Source organism: Acomys russatus, chromosome 19, assembly GCF_903995435.1.
Source record: "Acomys russatus chromosome 19, mAcoRus1.1, whole genome shotgun sequence".
NCBI lineage: Eukaryota > Metazoa > Chordata > Mammalia > Rodentia > Muridae > Acomys > Acomys russatus.
The window spans coordinates 47,207,868-47,221,098 of NC_067155.1; the positions used below are offsets into that span (position 1 = coordinate 47,207,868).

The 13,231-nt window shown below is 45.9% G+C and overlaps 1 protein-coding gene across 5 annotated transcripts in view; it reads right to left on the reverse strand.

The window, feature by feature from the left end:
• The window catches only part of Sfswap (splicing factor SWAP), a 73,209-nt gene that overhangs the window by 53,798 nt on the left and 6,180 nt on the right, over positions 1 to 13,231 (reverse strand). For all 5 annotated transcript variants that reach the window (XM_051161403.1, XM_051161402.1, XM_051161405.1 and 2 more), the window contains 3 exons: positions 5,615 to 5,840; positions 3,429 to 3,541; positions 2,118 to 2,253 (listed from right to left, as the gene is read on the reverse strand). In XM_051161403.1, coding sequence (XP_051017360.1) covers positions 2,118 to 2,253; positions 3,429 to 3,541; positions 5,615 to 5,840 — 475 coding nt within the window. The remainder of the gene's footprint in view (positions 1 to 2,117; positions 2,254 to 3,428; positions 3,542 to 5,614; positions 5,841 to 13,231) is intronic.

Below are 13,231 nucleotides of genomic sequence, written 5' to 3' on the forward strand. Positions count from 1 at the left end.
AGAGGCAGGAGGATCTCTGTAAGTTTGAGACCAGCCTGGTCTACAAAGCAAGTCCAGGACAACCAAGATTACACAGAGAAACCCTGTCTCGAAAAACAAAAAACAAAACAAAAAACCCAAAACAAACAAACAAACAAACAAACAAAACCAACAAAGTTGGATGCTGTGATTTGTGCCTGGGATGTAAATACAGGAGAAAGATCCCTGGGGCTCACTGGCCAACTAGGCTAGTTAAATCAGTGAGCAGTCCTGTCTCAAAAAAGTAAGATAGAGAGTAATCTGATCTAGGAAGGAACCCAGCATCTGAACCCCCCCCCCCCCCCCCCGCCACCTTCCTAAGTCTATGTATACAAAAAATACAGCAGAGAGCAATTGAGGATGCTGAATATTGGCCTCCATGTACACTTGTGAACAAGAGTACACATGCCTGAGCATGGATGCACACGCGCATACATATACACTTTAAAAAACAGAAAAGCAGGAAACAGACGTGCATGAGGTGGGGCTGGGTGCCAGCACACCAGTCCTTCTCTGGAGTGCAACCAGACTGTTTGGCAGAGCCTCCTACTGTCACTGATTAGGTCATTCCTGAGCTTTCCCCAGGGCTACCTAGGGCATGAAAAACAGGCAGGTATGCACATGGATCTCTTCCAAGTGTGTGCATGAGCCAGCAGCAATCTCAAGGACAGCTGGCTGCCTTAGGGTGTTACAGCAGGACATGGAGCAGGCAGCCTTACAGCAATCATCCCTTTGATCATTTAAAGAAATGAGCTAAGTCCCAGCCCAGGTTTTCTAGGGAAGTGCTCACAAAGTTCACTCAAAAACTGATATTTTTTTTCCTTTTTTTAAAGATAAAGTCTCACTGTGGTAGCCCAAGCTCACCATGAACTTTGAGATCTACCTGCCTCTGCCTCGCAAATGCTTAGTTAAAGGCCTGTGCCATGACATCCAGCATGTAACTGATTTTTCAGTCTTGTCACTTTACTACATCAGAATGCCACATCTGTGTGGACCAGTGTGGAGATGAAGGGCAGAAGAGCTAGCACATATAAAGACTGCTTATCCCTGATGAATGGCAGCTCCTCTTTAGTGAAGCCCTACCTCACAGGCACCTCTCTCCATGTGAGGAAGTTGGTCTGCAACAGGGCAGCCACAGCACAGGCTGATCCTTATTTGCTCAAGGTTCCTCTTTCACACAAGACTCACACGATGCTGAGCCTCAGAAAGCAATGAGACCTAACCCCTGGACCTAGGACAGATCTATAATCACTCTCCAGAATGCTCCCCTTCAGCGCTTAGAAATGTAAGAAGGAAACAAAATCCCCTGCGCATCACAGCCAGTTCTTAGGCCCCACACCCACTATTCAAGCAACTCTGATTCAAAATTCAAATTAAAACAAAACAAAACAAAAAAAGAGCAAAAGATGCATCTGTACTGAACGGCACTAATTTGTCCTTGTCCCGACACCTTCAACAGTACAGCCTAACTACTATTCACACAGCACTCACAATGTACTACAAGTTCTCCAGGTAGGATTCTAGAGTCTGTGAGAGAAACCATGGGCTTTCCTATCTGTCAGAGGTGTTGCTGAAGCCAACCCCTGTAGAAGCAGAGGGACTGTACATGAAAAGACATGGCAGGCAACCTCACATTTTATCACCCCTGCTTGCTGTTCTCAACAAAATGGTGTCTCCTAACCTGTGCCAATACCAGGGCATTTTCACAGTACCAAACAACACTATAGAACCAACAAGGCCGTGCTGTCTACCCAGTCTCTGCTCTTGCCATTCTTAACAGGTCTGCCCTTTGTTTAGCACAGCAAAGTTTTGAACTATAGGTGCCACTTCCCAGCCTCCGCTCATGATCTAGCCAGTCATAAGTTAGAGGAGCCAGTGCAGCTCTGGGAAGCGGAGTTGGCTGGTGCTTACTTTTCTGCCCTTGCCTGCCTCCGCCTTTCAGGAATGCAGAGCCATGAGCTAGGAATACATGCCCTCCAGGTACCCTTCCTGGACCACAGGGAAGTTCTAGAAGGAAAGCTCCACAGCACTGAGATGAGCATGGGGAGCAGGACGGTGGCTGCAAGCTGGCTATACAACAGGACACTCTGGGTACTCACAGTCGGCCGTGTACTCCACCTGGGAGGGCTGTGCGGGTGTGCCATCTGCAGTGGGTGGGGCTGGAGCTGAGCTGTCAGCCTGTGCTTTACGGACAAGGGCTGCTAGAGGGTGATCTGGGTCCACCACCTTCAAGGGCTAAGGAGAGAAAACACATGTGGCCTTAGCATTTTCTAAGTTCTGAGCCATGTAAAACTTTGCTCCTGAAAAAGACTCGACCTTACAATACTGTGGGCAAACCTTAAGAAAACCTCGGCACACATTCAGACTACAAAGGCAGTCACTTCTATCAGACCCATAACAAAGAAAAAGGAGATCTGGGAGGGCATGGAGGCAGAAGTGCATGCATGTGTCCAGTGTCAGAACCACACCCGGGCACAAGAGCACTCCCACGAGCACACTTATCCCGAAGCTGCTTGCTCCTTGCTGGCCTCCTGGCTGCAGCATAGCTCCTGTAACTCTACTCCTTGAGCCTCTGAACACCAACCTCCTCCATCCCTCCCCTCAACACGCTACCATCCCTGAGAGCACACACTCCCAAACACAACCTTCTTGCCAAGAGCAGCCCTTCTTTAAGCTGGAGAGACACACAGAGGTCCTGCCCTCTTGAGGCCAAGTGCTCCAGCTAGCTATGAGTACCAGAGGAACTGAGTAGGCCTCATCTCCATAACAACTTCTAAGAAAGGGTGGAGGGAGCAGCAAGACCAGACAGCTACTCACCAAAGTGTGGGTGACAAACTCATACAAAACTTGATGCTCTAGCCTTCCTCGGTGGGACTTGATTTCTCGACAGCTCTTACCCTCCCACTAATCAAGAGCCATCAACTATACTCTGTGCCTGTAAGAGCCATGCTTCACCCTCACAGACTCTGTCTTCTACACCACAAATGGCAGGGGGAGAGTGTGAACGCACTGATGGTCTTGTAAAGATGAGAGGAGGGCCAGAGGTGAAAGCGTGTAATTAGGAACTGTCTATGAAGGGAACCAAGGCTTCAGGAAGCGGACATTTAAAAACCTAAAAAACTCCAATCCTAAATTTCAATCTATCCATCAGCACAGCTTCCGAATCTTCACCAACACTATTTATATAATGAAACAGCAATCATTTGCTTGTGCAACCCGTAATGTAGGCGTGTGAGAAAACAGATGCTTTGTCACCACATGGAACAGAGAAATGCAGCCATCTCAATGGTTAAAGAAAAAGAAGACGACACAGCTGTAGCACAGGAAATGGCACACTTCGTGTTCCCAAACGTAAATAAGGAGCAATTTGGTGGCCGTGTAAACATACAGCCTAATGAGGAGATAAAGACCTTCATCAGCTCTTCCAGTCGGCTGCTCTTCTTGGAAGCAAAAAGAGACGGGTGCAGATAACTCCCATCCTCCTCCTCATCTTCATCTTCATTGTCAGAGGTCGCTCCCAACTCTGGAATTGAATTCAAGATGTTGGCTATCAGGTTTGATTACATACTTGTAATCCCAGCACTTGAGAGGCAGAGGCAGGAGGACAATTGCAAGTCAAGCCAGCCTGAGACTTTACCACCACCCCCACACCGAATATTTTTGTTTTCGTTTAACTGTTAACATGTCTATAAGTATGTGTATCAAGATTATACTTAAAGAGATTCTGCTTTGTGGCAGATTCTGGTAATTAAAGCCGGCACTTGCGAAGTAGAAACAAAAGGACCAGAGTTCAAGAATAGCCTAGGGTACAGACAGGAGACACAGTTTCAAAGACCAAAATAAACATGGGCTAGAGAGAGGGCTCAGCAGCTGGGAGTATTGATTCTTCTTTCAGAGGGCCTACATGAGGCAGCTCACAACTGCCTGTAACTCTAGCTCCAGGGGACTCAAAATCCTGGCCTCCACAGGTACCCAAACAGATGAGGCATAGACTCAAAAAGACACAATCACATACGTGTGTATATATTGGGTCTTGGAAACAGTTTCTCTGTGTAGCCTTGTCTGTCCTAGAACTTGCTCTGTAGACCAGGCTGGCCTCAAACTCAGTGATCCTCTTGCCTCTGCCTCCCAAGTGCTAGTATTAAAGGTGTGTACCACAATCACTCAGCCATATAAAAAATAAATCTCAAGCAAGCAAAGAGGCAAATCTTAAATTAAAAAAAGACAGACAGTTTGACTAATTTTGGGAGCTAGTGAGCTTGATCCCCAGAATCCACATGGTAAAAGCAGAGAACTGACTGCTGCAGTGGGGGACGTTCTCTGACCCCCACATGTATGCCACAGTATGAACAGGCCCATATACAGACAACAAGTAAGTATACATTAAAGAAAAGCAGCATAGGCTGGGTGTGGCGGCACATGCTTTAAAGGAGCCAGAGACAGGTGGGCCTGAGTTTGAGGTAGTCGGGTCTATATAATAAGGGGAGGGGAAAGGAAGAGATTGAATACAAATGAGTTGTGGAAAAACTTGAAAGCAGACAAGGGCAAGGACCTACATAGTGTTTTACTTGGGTATCTGTACACAAAGTCCATGGGGTAATGTTCCTCATGGTTATACAAGTTGCTCAGAAAAAAACCAGACAGAAGGGGCTGGAGAGATGGCTCAGCGGTTAAGAGCACTGACTGCTCTTCCAGAGGTCCTGAGTTCAATTCTCGGCAACCGCATGGTGGCTCACAACCATCTATAATGTGATCTGATGCCCTCTTTTGGCCTGCAGGTGTACGTGCAGACAGAACACTGTATACATCATAATAAATAAATCTTAACAAAAAACAAAAACAAAAACAAAAAAAACAGACAGAAGGGAGTGCCCCTCTTCCACTTCCCAGACTCCCTTTGGCATTTACTGAAATGCTAAATGGGATTTTTTTATTTCAAAAGGGGCAAAAACCTTGACTCATGAAAGCAAAACAGTACCAACAGGAAACAAACGAAACCCCACAAAGCCCCCAAATTACCACAAAGATGGCATAGAAACGATGTACAGTTAAGGTTTACACCGCCGGGCTGGGTTGGAGGTGCAGCTCTGTTGCAGGGTGCTTGCCTGGTGTGTGCAAGGCCGAGGGATAGGATCAAGGTGCAGTGGAAGACATGGCTAGGGAGGCTTGCCTCTGGGAGTCACTCAAAAAGGAGACAACTGGCTTTCTAAGAATCTGGAATGGAGACACTTGCCAACAGCTTCAGAGAGGTAATCCGAGACAAGGGGAGCATCTTGTGAACACGTGTGCTTTAACTCCCGGCCCTATGCACTACAGCCCAGGCACATGTACTTGTAGTACAATTTGAGCGGGAAACTGTCTCCTCTGCAAACTGTTAAGTAACCAAAATAAGGGGAAACATCTCCCGCCTAGATGGCCGATTGGCTCGCATCGGGACGTAACTGTACTCTGACCATCTGTGGACTGAGATTGGTGCACTGGCAGAGCTAATCCGCAGCAGGTCACGAGCACTCAAGTCTGGATTTCAGTCCATTCCTCTGAGAAGGGGTACCTTTGCTTCCAGCCCACCCTCCCTACCCGAGGCAGACCCACGTACTTTTCTTCTCCTCATTCTTGTTCTCTGCCAGCACTGTGTACCGTCCTTCCTTCATGGCTTTCTGGATGAATTTGTAGTAGGGGTTGAGGTAGTGATCAAATCGCAGGAAGTCAAACTGCGAGTTGCGTGCTTGCTTGGCCTTCAGCATTATCTCAAACTGTGCTCCCTGCTTGCACACGAAGTTGGCTGTTCGCTCAATGATGGCATGCATCTTGGCTGTTGGTGGCTGGAAGAACAGTCATGTGATCAGTCTCTGTGTGTGTGTGTGTGTGTGTGTTTGTCACATGCATAAAAATAAGTTAATGATTTAGTTAAAAGGAACAGCTTGGTATCAATGTCCCAAACTTAAAAATAAGACATTTCAAGGCTAGCAAGGTGGCTCAGCCAGTGAATATGCTTGTTACCATGTCTGACATCCTGACTTCAATTGCCAGGATCTATGTGGTGGCAGGAGAGATCAGCCCTTGACCGCTATGTGTGTATGTATTTTCCCAAGGCCCTCCAAATAAGCAAATGTACAATATTATTAATATCAACAAATAGAGCTAACACTAGAAAACCACATGGATAGAAGACAGGAAATTATTCACACTAAGGACAGCTGGTTGAGAATTTACGATGCTTATGTAACTTCAGGACCTCCTCCTTTATAAAATAAGAGTAGCTTAATTTCTCAAATTTAGTGGTTAATTAATAATGTCCTTCTCACTTTAAAAAGGAGAAATGTCAAGACCATGAGATGGCTCAGTGGGTAAAGGTGCCTGCTGCTAACCCTGATAAACTGAGGTCAATTGTGGAAGCCACATGGTAGAAGAACTGGCCCTGCAAGCTGTCTTCTGATCTCCACGCAGACGCATTGGTACATGGTACCTGCCACCACCAAACAAATGAGCTGCAATAAGACATTTTTTGAAAAGAGAAATTTCTACACTTTTAAAGTTATTTAGATCCTGAATAAACTAGGTTCCATGTTCACGGAAATCTGGTGTGCACTGGGACATAGGCCCTGATGCAGATTTCTACCAGATCTGGCTCAACACAAAGATTCATTTGCAAAATAGTCCATTCTATAAACCCAAGGACCAAGGATCACTTCAGCATGACTCATGAGGCAGGCATGGTTTCACCATGCAGGCTTTTTGTGGACCAGGTCAACTTGCTGGTTTCAGTGCCTTCAAAACAACTACTACGATGATACTAGGACTAATAGCTCCAACACAGCAACCATCATTGCATAAAAACAAAGCATCCTGGCTTCTGCTTTTTTGTGTCACATTTTCATTTACTTTCTGTATATGTGTGAGTGCTCTTGTGAACAATTTGCCTGATAACTTGAGTTCAATCCCTGGAACCAGGACAATTTGCAAGACTTAGTTATCTTTTACCATATGGGTCCCAGGAATAGAACTCAGGTGGTCAGGCTTGATGGCAAGTGCCTTCACCTGCGGAGACATCGTGCCAGCCCCAAAGGATCATATGAACATACTTCAAGATCTGCTACCAGGATAATAAAATATAAGGAAAAAAACTATTTCTCCTAGAGAAAGCCATTTATAATGGTTAATTCTAATTGCTGACTTGACAGAATCTAGTGTCATCTGGGAGATGGGCCTTTGAGCATGCTTATTGGGGATTATCCTGACTACTGTTAACTGAGGTGGGAAGACCTGGCCACTGTGGGCGGCACCATTTCCTGGCTTGGATCTTGGACTGTTTAAGCAGAGAAATGGAGCTTAACAGCAGCATGCACTCATTCATTCCTCTCTGCTCCTGATTAGACGTGATGTGACCAACTACAAGCTCCTGCCACTTTGACTTCCCTGCCAGGAGACAGTGTACCTTGAACTCTCCCACATTCGTTGCTTTATTACAGAATCAGAACCGAAGGCAACATTCTCTGCATCTTTATTATGCAGATCTTAAATTCTTTCTCTTTTAAGACCAGCACTACCATTCCAGCACTACAGAATACTATTTTTAAAATATACTCAGTAAGTCTGGCATGGTAGCTTTTTATTCCAGCAACTGGAAAGCAAGGCAGGTGGATCTGTATGAATTCCAGGCTAGCTAAGGCCATATATTAAAAAACCTTATCTAAAAAACAAAACAAAGTAACAGAAACCTCCACAAAAAACAAAATCCCCAAACAACAAAAATAGTTAATAAGAACTGGGATATAGCCAGGCATGGTGGGTCATGCCTGTATTCCCTGTACTCAGAGAGGCAGAGGCAGGTGGACCTCTGTGAGTTTGAGTCCAGGACAGCCAAGACTACTCAGAGAAACCCTGTCTCGAGGAAAAAAAAAAAAAAAGAACTGGGGTACAACTCAATGGCAGAGCACATGCTTAGCACTCAAGAGGCTGTGGGTTTAAACTCTGGCACTAAATATGCACATAAAAGCCCAAACAAAGCCCCTTCTGCCTACAAACAAACAAAAACCTCAAGCCAACAAACATGTTAAGTATGCATGTCACAAAGCCTACCTAGCAGAAGGAAAATGTTCTTCTGCACTCATCTATGCCTAACCTGTTTTGAGAGCCCTGCTCCCTGGAAACTCCAAAGGCTTGGTCTAAACTAAGAGTAAGATCTGGGAAGTAGGACCGTGACAGCCATGGGCGGGACAGGATGCCCACAGAGATGGATTTCCTAAGAGCTCTGAGGAATTTGGATGGACTCAGCAGGGGAACAGGAAGGGACGGTTCAAGGGGAAGGTGGTAATTGGTGGTGAGTCCGTGAATTGTGAGAACGGAAAGAACACTCACTTTGCCCATAGGTCCAAATAAGCACATAGTGTCTGTCTGTCTGTCTGTCTGTCTGTCTCTCTCTCTCTCTCTCTTTCTCTCTCTCTCTCTCTTTCTCACACACACACACACACACACACACACACACACACACACACACACACACAACCACGGGAGAACCAGCAGGAAGTGAAGCAACTATTTCCCCATCAATTGGGAGTGGCAAAGAGCTCTCTCAACCCAAGCTTTAGAACCCCATGGCACAGAGGAGAGGGACACAAGGCTTCTGCAAGCCATGGAAATTACCTGGAAAACCACACATAGACACAAAACCCAGGGCTAGAGCAGCACCCACAAGTGGGTCTGAGGGCCCCTCCTTTTTCATAGGTAAATGGACAGGGAAGCTAGTCTCTGAAGAGCTGAGCTTCCATGCAGCTCTCAGAGCCCAGGGTTTCTCCTACTTCACCGTGACTGGGATTTCCAAGTGAGGAACACAAACAGGCACAGGCCTGGGACAAGGCATGTCCACAGGAAGTGCCTATCGCCCCACAAGAGATTAAAATGTTACACACAGCATCAAATAAGCCCTCTTCTCCTTTCCCACTGTCCACAGTACTCTTCCAGAAACACGTTCTAACAGGCCTGCTAAGCAGCAAAACTTCTGGGCCCCTAAACCTGACTAGTGGTGGTTTGCAGTATTTACTGGCACCTGGTAAAATGCAGTGCCAGCCCACAGGCAAGCCCCGAGGCCATGAGCACCTGGAAGACATCATTCACGGCCCAGGTCATGCTAGGTGCAGACACCCATGCCTGCCATTTCTAGTGTCTTGGGAGTAAGGAGAGGGTGAAAAAGATGGGCTGAACAAAGGACTCTGAACTTTGCCTCATGTATTCCAAGGCTCCACAGAGCAACACAGGCAGCCAGAGCAGGTGGGACTCTGAGAAGGACAAAGGGTTTTGGGTACCTGGGAAAGGGACAATGATTATATCATGTTGGAACACATGATACATAAACACATATTTGGAGGAAAATAGGTTTTCTGTTTCTTTTGCCTTGGAACAGAAAAAACAAACCCAATAAAGGTACCATTAAAAATCTAAACAACTTTAATCCCAGCACTTGGGAGGCAGAAATAGGCGGATCGCTATGAGTTCGAGACCAGCCTGGTCTACACAGCTAGTCCAGGACCAGCCAGGGCTACACAGAGAAACCCTGTATTGAAAACCAAAACCAAAACAATAAAAAGTCCCTCCTAAAATTCAAGATCCTCTGAAGAGGTTTGAGTGTAAAGGCTCAGCAGGCATGGGTCAGGGGCTGTAGTCACTCATGCTGGCTCAAGGTAGGTATGCAACAGAAAGCAGGCAGTGGTCCCAGATGCCTTATGTTCACTATGTTCTCACCCAACACCTAGAATAAACCAAGAGCTCTGAGAGCACCTGCCTGCTTCCTCATCCTTAACCCAACCTTCCAGCCAAGGGCTCCCATCCTCAGCTGCCACAGCACTGTTCATCCATGTAACCAATCCACCACCTATGCTTAGTCACCAACCAGAACTGCTGTTAGATTCTGTTCTCTCAGGTTCCCCAACACCAGCAAGGATATATAACTATTCACCACACAGCATCAACAGTCTACAATCTACCAATGAGTGCCCAAAGCCTCATCTGAGAAGACTGAGATGCTGACAGAGGGAAGAAAAAGGCAAAGTAGACACTCAGCCAATGACTCAAGCAGGTTTTTCTTCCACATGCCACATACACTCTACTTGGGGATCTCTCAAACAACTATACTGGCGAACTGCAGGAATAGAACAAGGCTCCCTTACCTGTCTGTGGGTGCACTGTAACTATTAATCAGCTTAGTGATGCTTACTATATACACAGCTGTTAAATCTTACGACAGGAAGTAAGCCATCAACAGTCTATTATATCTGTTTTTATATTTGAACAGACATTAAAAAAAAATCTTTTGTGTCAAAAACAAAGGGCTGAGGAGATGCTCGGTGAATAAAGAGCTTGCTGCTCAAGCATGAGGCCCTGAGTCCAATCCCCAGCACTCATGTGAAAACCTGGGCATGGTGGCATGTGCCTGAAATACCAGAATTGGGGAGACAGTGGATGAAGAATCAATCCTTAGGGTTTGAGGCAAAGCAGTCTAGCCCAACAGGTGAGCCCCAGGTCCCGGTGAGAGATACCATATAAAAAAATAAGGTAGCTGGGCAGTGGTGGTGCACGCCTTTAATCCCAGCACTTGGGAGGCAGAGGCAGGTGGATCTCTGTGAGTTCAAGGCCAGCCTGGTTTACACAGCGAGTTCTAGGACAGTCAAGGCTGTTACACAGAGAAACCCTGTCTCGAAAAACCAAGAAAACAAAACAGAAACAGTACATAGCAACACAAGTATGTGGGCTGGAGAGAGCTTATCGATTAAAGAGCTCCAGTTCCAGGGTAGCTCACACACTTTTGACCTCCATGGGCACCTTCACTAATGTGTACAAACCCCCACACAGACATGCATAATTTAAATTCAATCTTAAAAAATAAAAAAGCAAGGCCAGGCATGGTGGCGCATGCCTTTAATCCCAACACTCAGGAGGCAGAGGCAGGCAGATCACTGTGAGTTCAAGGCCAGCCTGGTCTACAAAATGAGTCGAGAACAGCCAAGGCTATACAGAGAGACCCTGTCTCGAAAAACCAAAAAGCAAAAAACAAAACAAAAAAACCCAAAGTATGTGTTAATGTGAAACTTTAAGACATTAATTCTTTTTTTTTTTTTTGGTTTTTGAGACAGGGTTTCTCTGTGTGTATCCCTGGCTGTCCTGGACTCATTTTGGGTTTTTGTTTTTTGTTTTTTCAGACAGGGTTTCTCTGTGTTAGCCTTGGCTGTCCTGGTCTCGCTTTGTAGATCAGGCTGGCCTGGAACTCACAGCGATCCACTTGCCTCTGCCTCCCAAATGCTGGGATTAAAGGAGTGGGCCACTACGCCTGGCTTGGGCATTAACTCTTCAGGTAAATATTTTGCTCTAATTGTTGCAAAAGAATCAGAAGATGGAAACAGGAAAGCAAACATAATAGTAATCACACAGAAATTTCTACCTAGATTTGTAGAAGAGGGTCAGCAACCACTTCCTCTTACAGGATGCAGAAAAGCAAGAGCCTCAAATCCATGCACAACTGAGGGTGACCAAACCAGGAGCAGAGAAAGTAGAGGGTCAGAGGGGCTGTAGCCATGGTTCCGTGATGGTGTTTACTGTCCACCTGATGATCTACTGTGCGAAGCTTACAACCTGGAAGTTGTACCTCCAACACTTGCCACTGAGTGAAAATAATTCAAAGAAAACACTCTTTTCTGAGCCCGAAGCCTTAGGAACCCTTGCCAAACATGACTTAGAAACACTAGGCTGAGCCAGGTACGGTGGTGTGTGCCTGTAATCCTATCACTTGGGAGACAGAAGCAGGCAGTTCTCTGTGAGTTTGAGGCCAGCCTGGTCTTCCAGGACAATTAGGACTGTTACACAGAGGAAACCCTGTCTGGAAAAACAAAACAAACAAACAAAAATTAATAATAATTTAAAAATTAAAAAAAAAAAAAAAAAAAAAGAAAAACTGGGTTAGAGGCGCATGCCTGTTATCGAAGCAATCAGTGGGGGGAGGAAGAGAGGAGAGTTCAAGGTCAATCTCAGCTACACACTGAGTCTGCAGCCAGCCTGGATTACACTGGCCTGTTTCAGAGGGACTGGCAAAATGGCTTACCAGAAAAAACAACAAACTGGAGCTGCAGAGACAAGTAGCTGCACGCAGAGCTCTCCCTCTGCTTTCCTTATCCACGGAAGGGGGCCTAGATGTGTCACATGGAACCCAAGTGCCCAGTGAATGTAAGGAGAAAAGCAGGTACCTCCACAGCTCATCAGGAAAAGCCAGCACCAGACACTTGAGCACAACACATCTGTGTGTGGATGGCAGCATCTCAGCCTGGCCTTGACTCGACTAGTAAACCTAGAGATCCTCACAGAACGCCACACAGACCCAATGCAACTCAATGGTGTGCTGAGCTGGCCATGCTCCTTCCCTTGTCCCTTTTTCTTGTTTTAAAACGTATGTTTTTAAAAAGCGTATTATGAGGCTGGAGAGATGGCTCAGCTGTTAACAGCACTGTCTGCTCTTCCAAAGGTCCTGAGTTCAATTCCCAGTAACAGCATGACAGCTCACAACCATCTATACTGGGGTCTGATGCCCTCTTCTGGAGTGCAGGTGTACATATAGATAGAGCATTCATATACATTAAATAATTATTTTTAAAAGTATATTATGATCTGGGGTGGATGGTATACACCTTTAATCCCAGCACTCAGGAGGCAGAAGCAGGTGGATCTCTGTGAGTTCAAGGCCAGTCTGGTCTACAGAGCAAGTCAAGGAGGGCTGTTGTTAACACAGAGAAATCCTGTCTCGGAAAACCAAAAAAAGAAAAAAAGAAAAAAGAAAAAGAAAGTATATTATGTACGTACCTAAGTACGTACATACGTATGTATGTATGTATGTATGTATGTATGTATGTGACTATATGTATGTGTACATGTGTGTACCTTCATGAGGTTATGTGTACTGTGATTGTATGTATATAAGCATATATATGTATGTTTACACGTGTGTACTGTGTGTGTAGGAGCCTTCTGAAGTGTAGGTGTTTGTGAGCTACCTGATGTAGCTGTGGGAACTGAAGCAGGGGCCTCTGAAAGGGCAGGACACAATCTACTACTGAGCCATCTTCCCAGCCCGCCTCCTGTTTTCTGAGATAGGGTCCCTGTCTAGAGCACTTGGGCTGGCTTGGAACTTGAGACCCTCCTGCCTTAGCCTCCCAAGACCCAGGAAAACCACTGT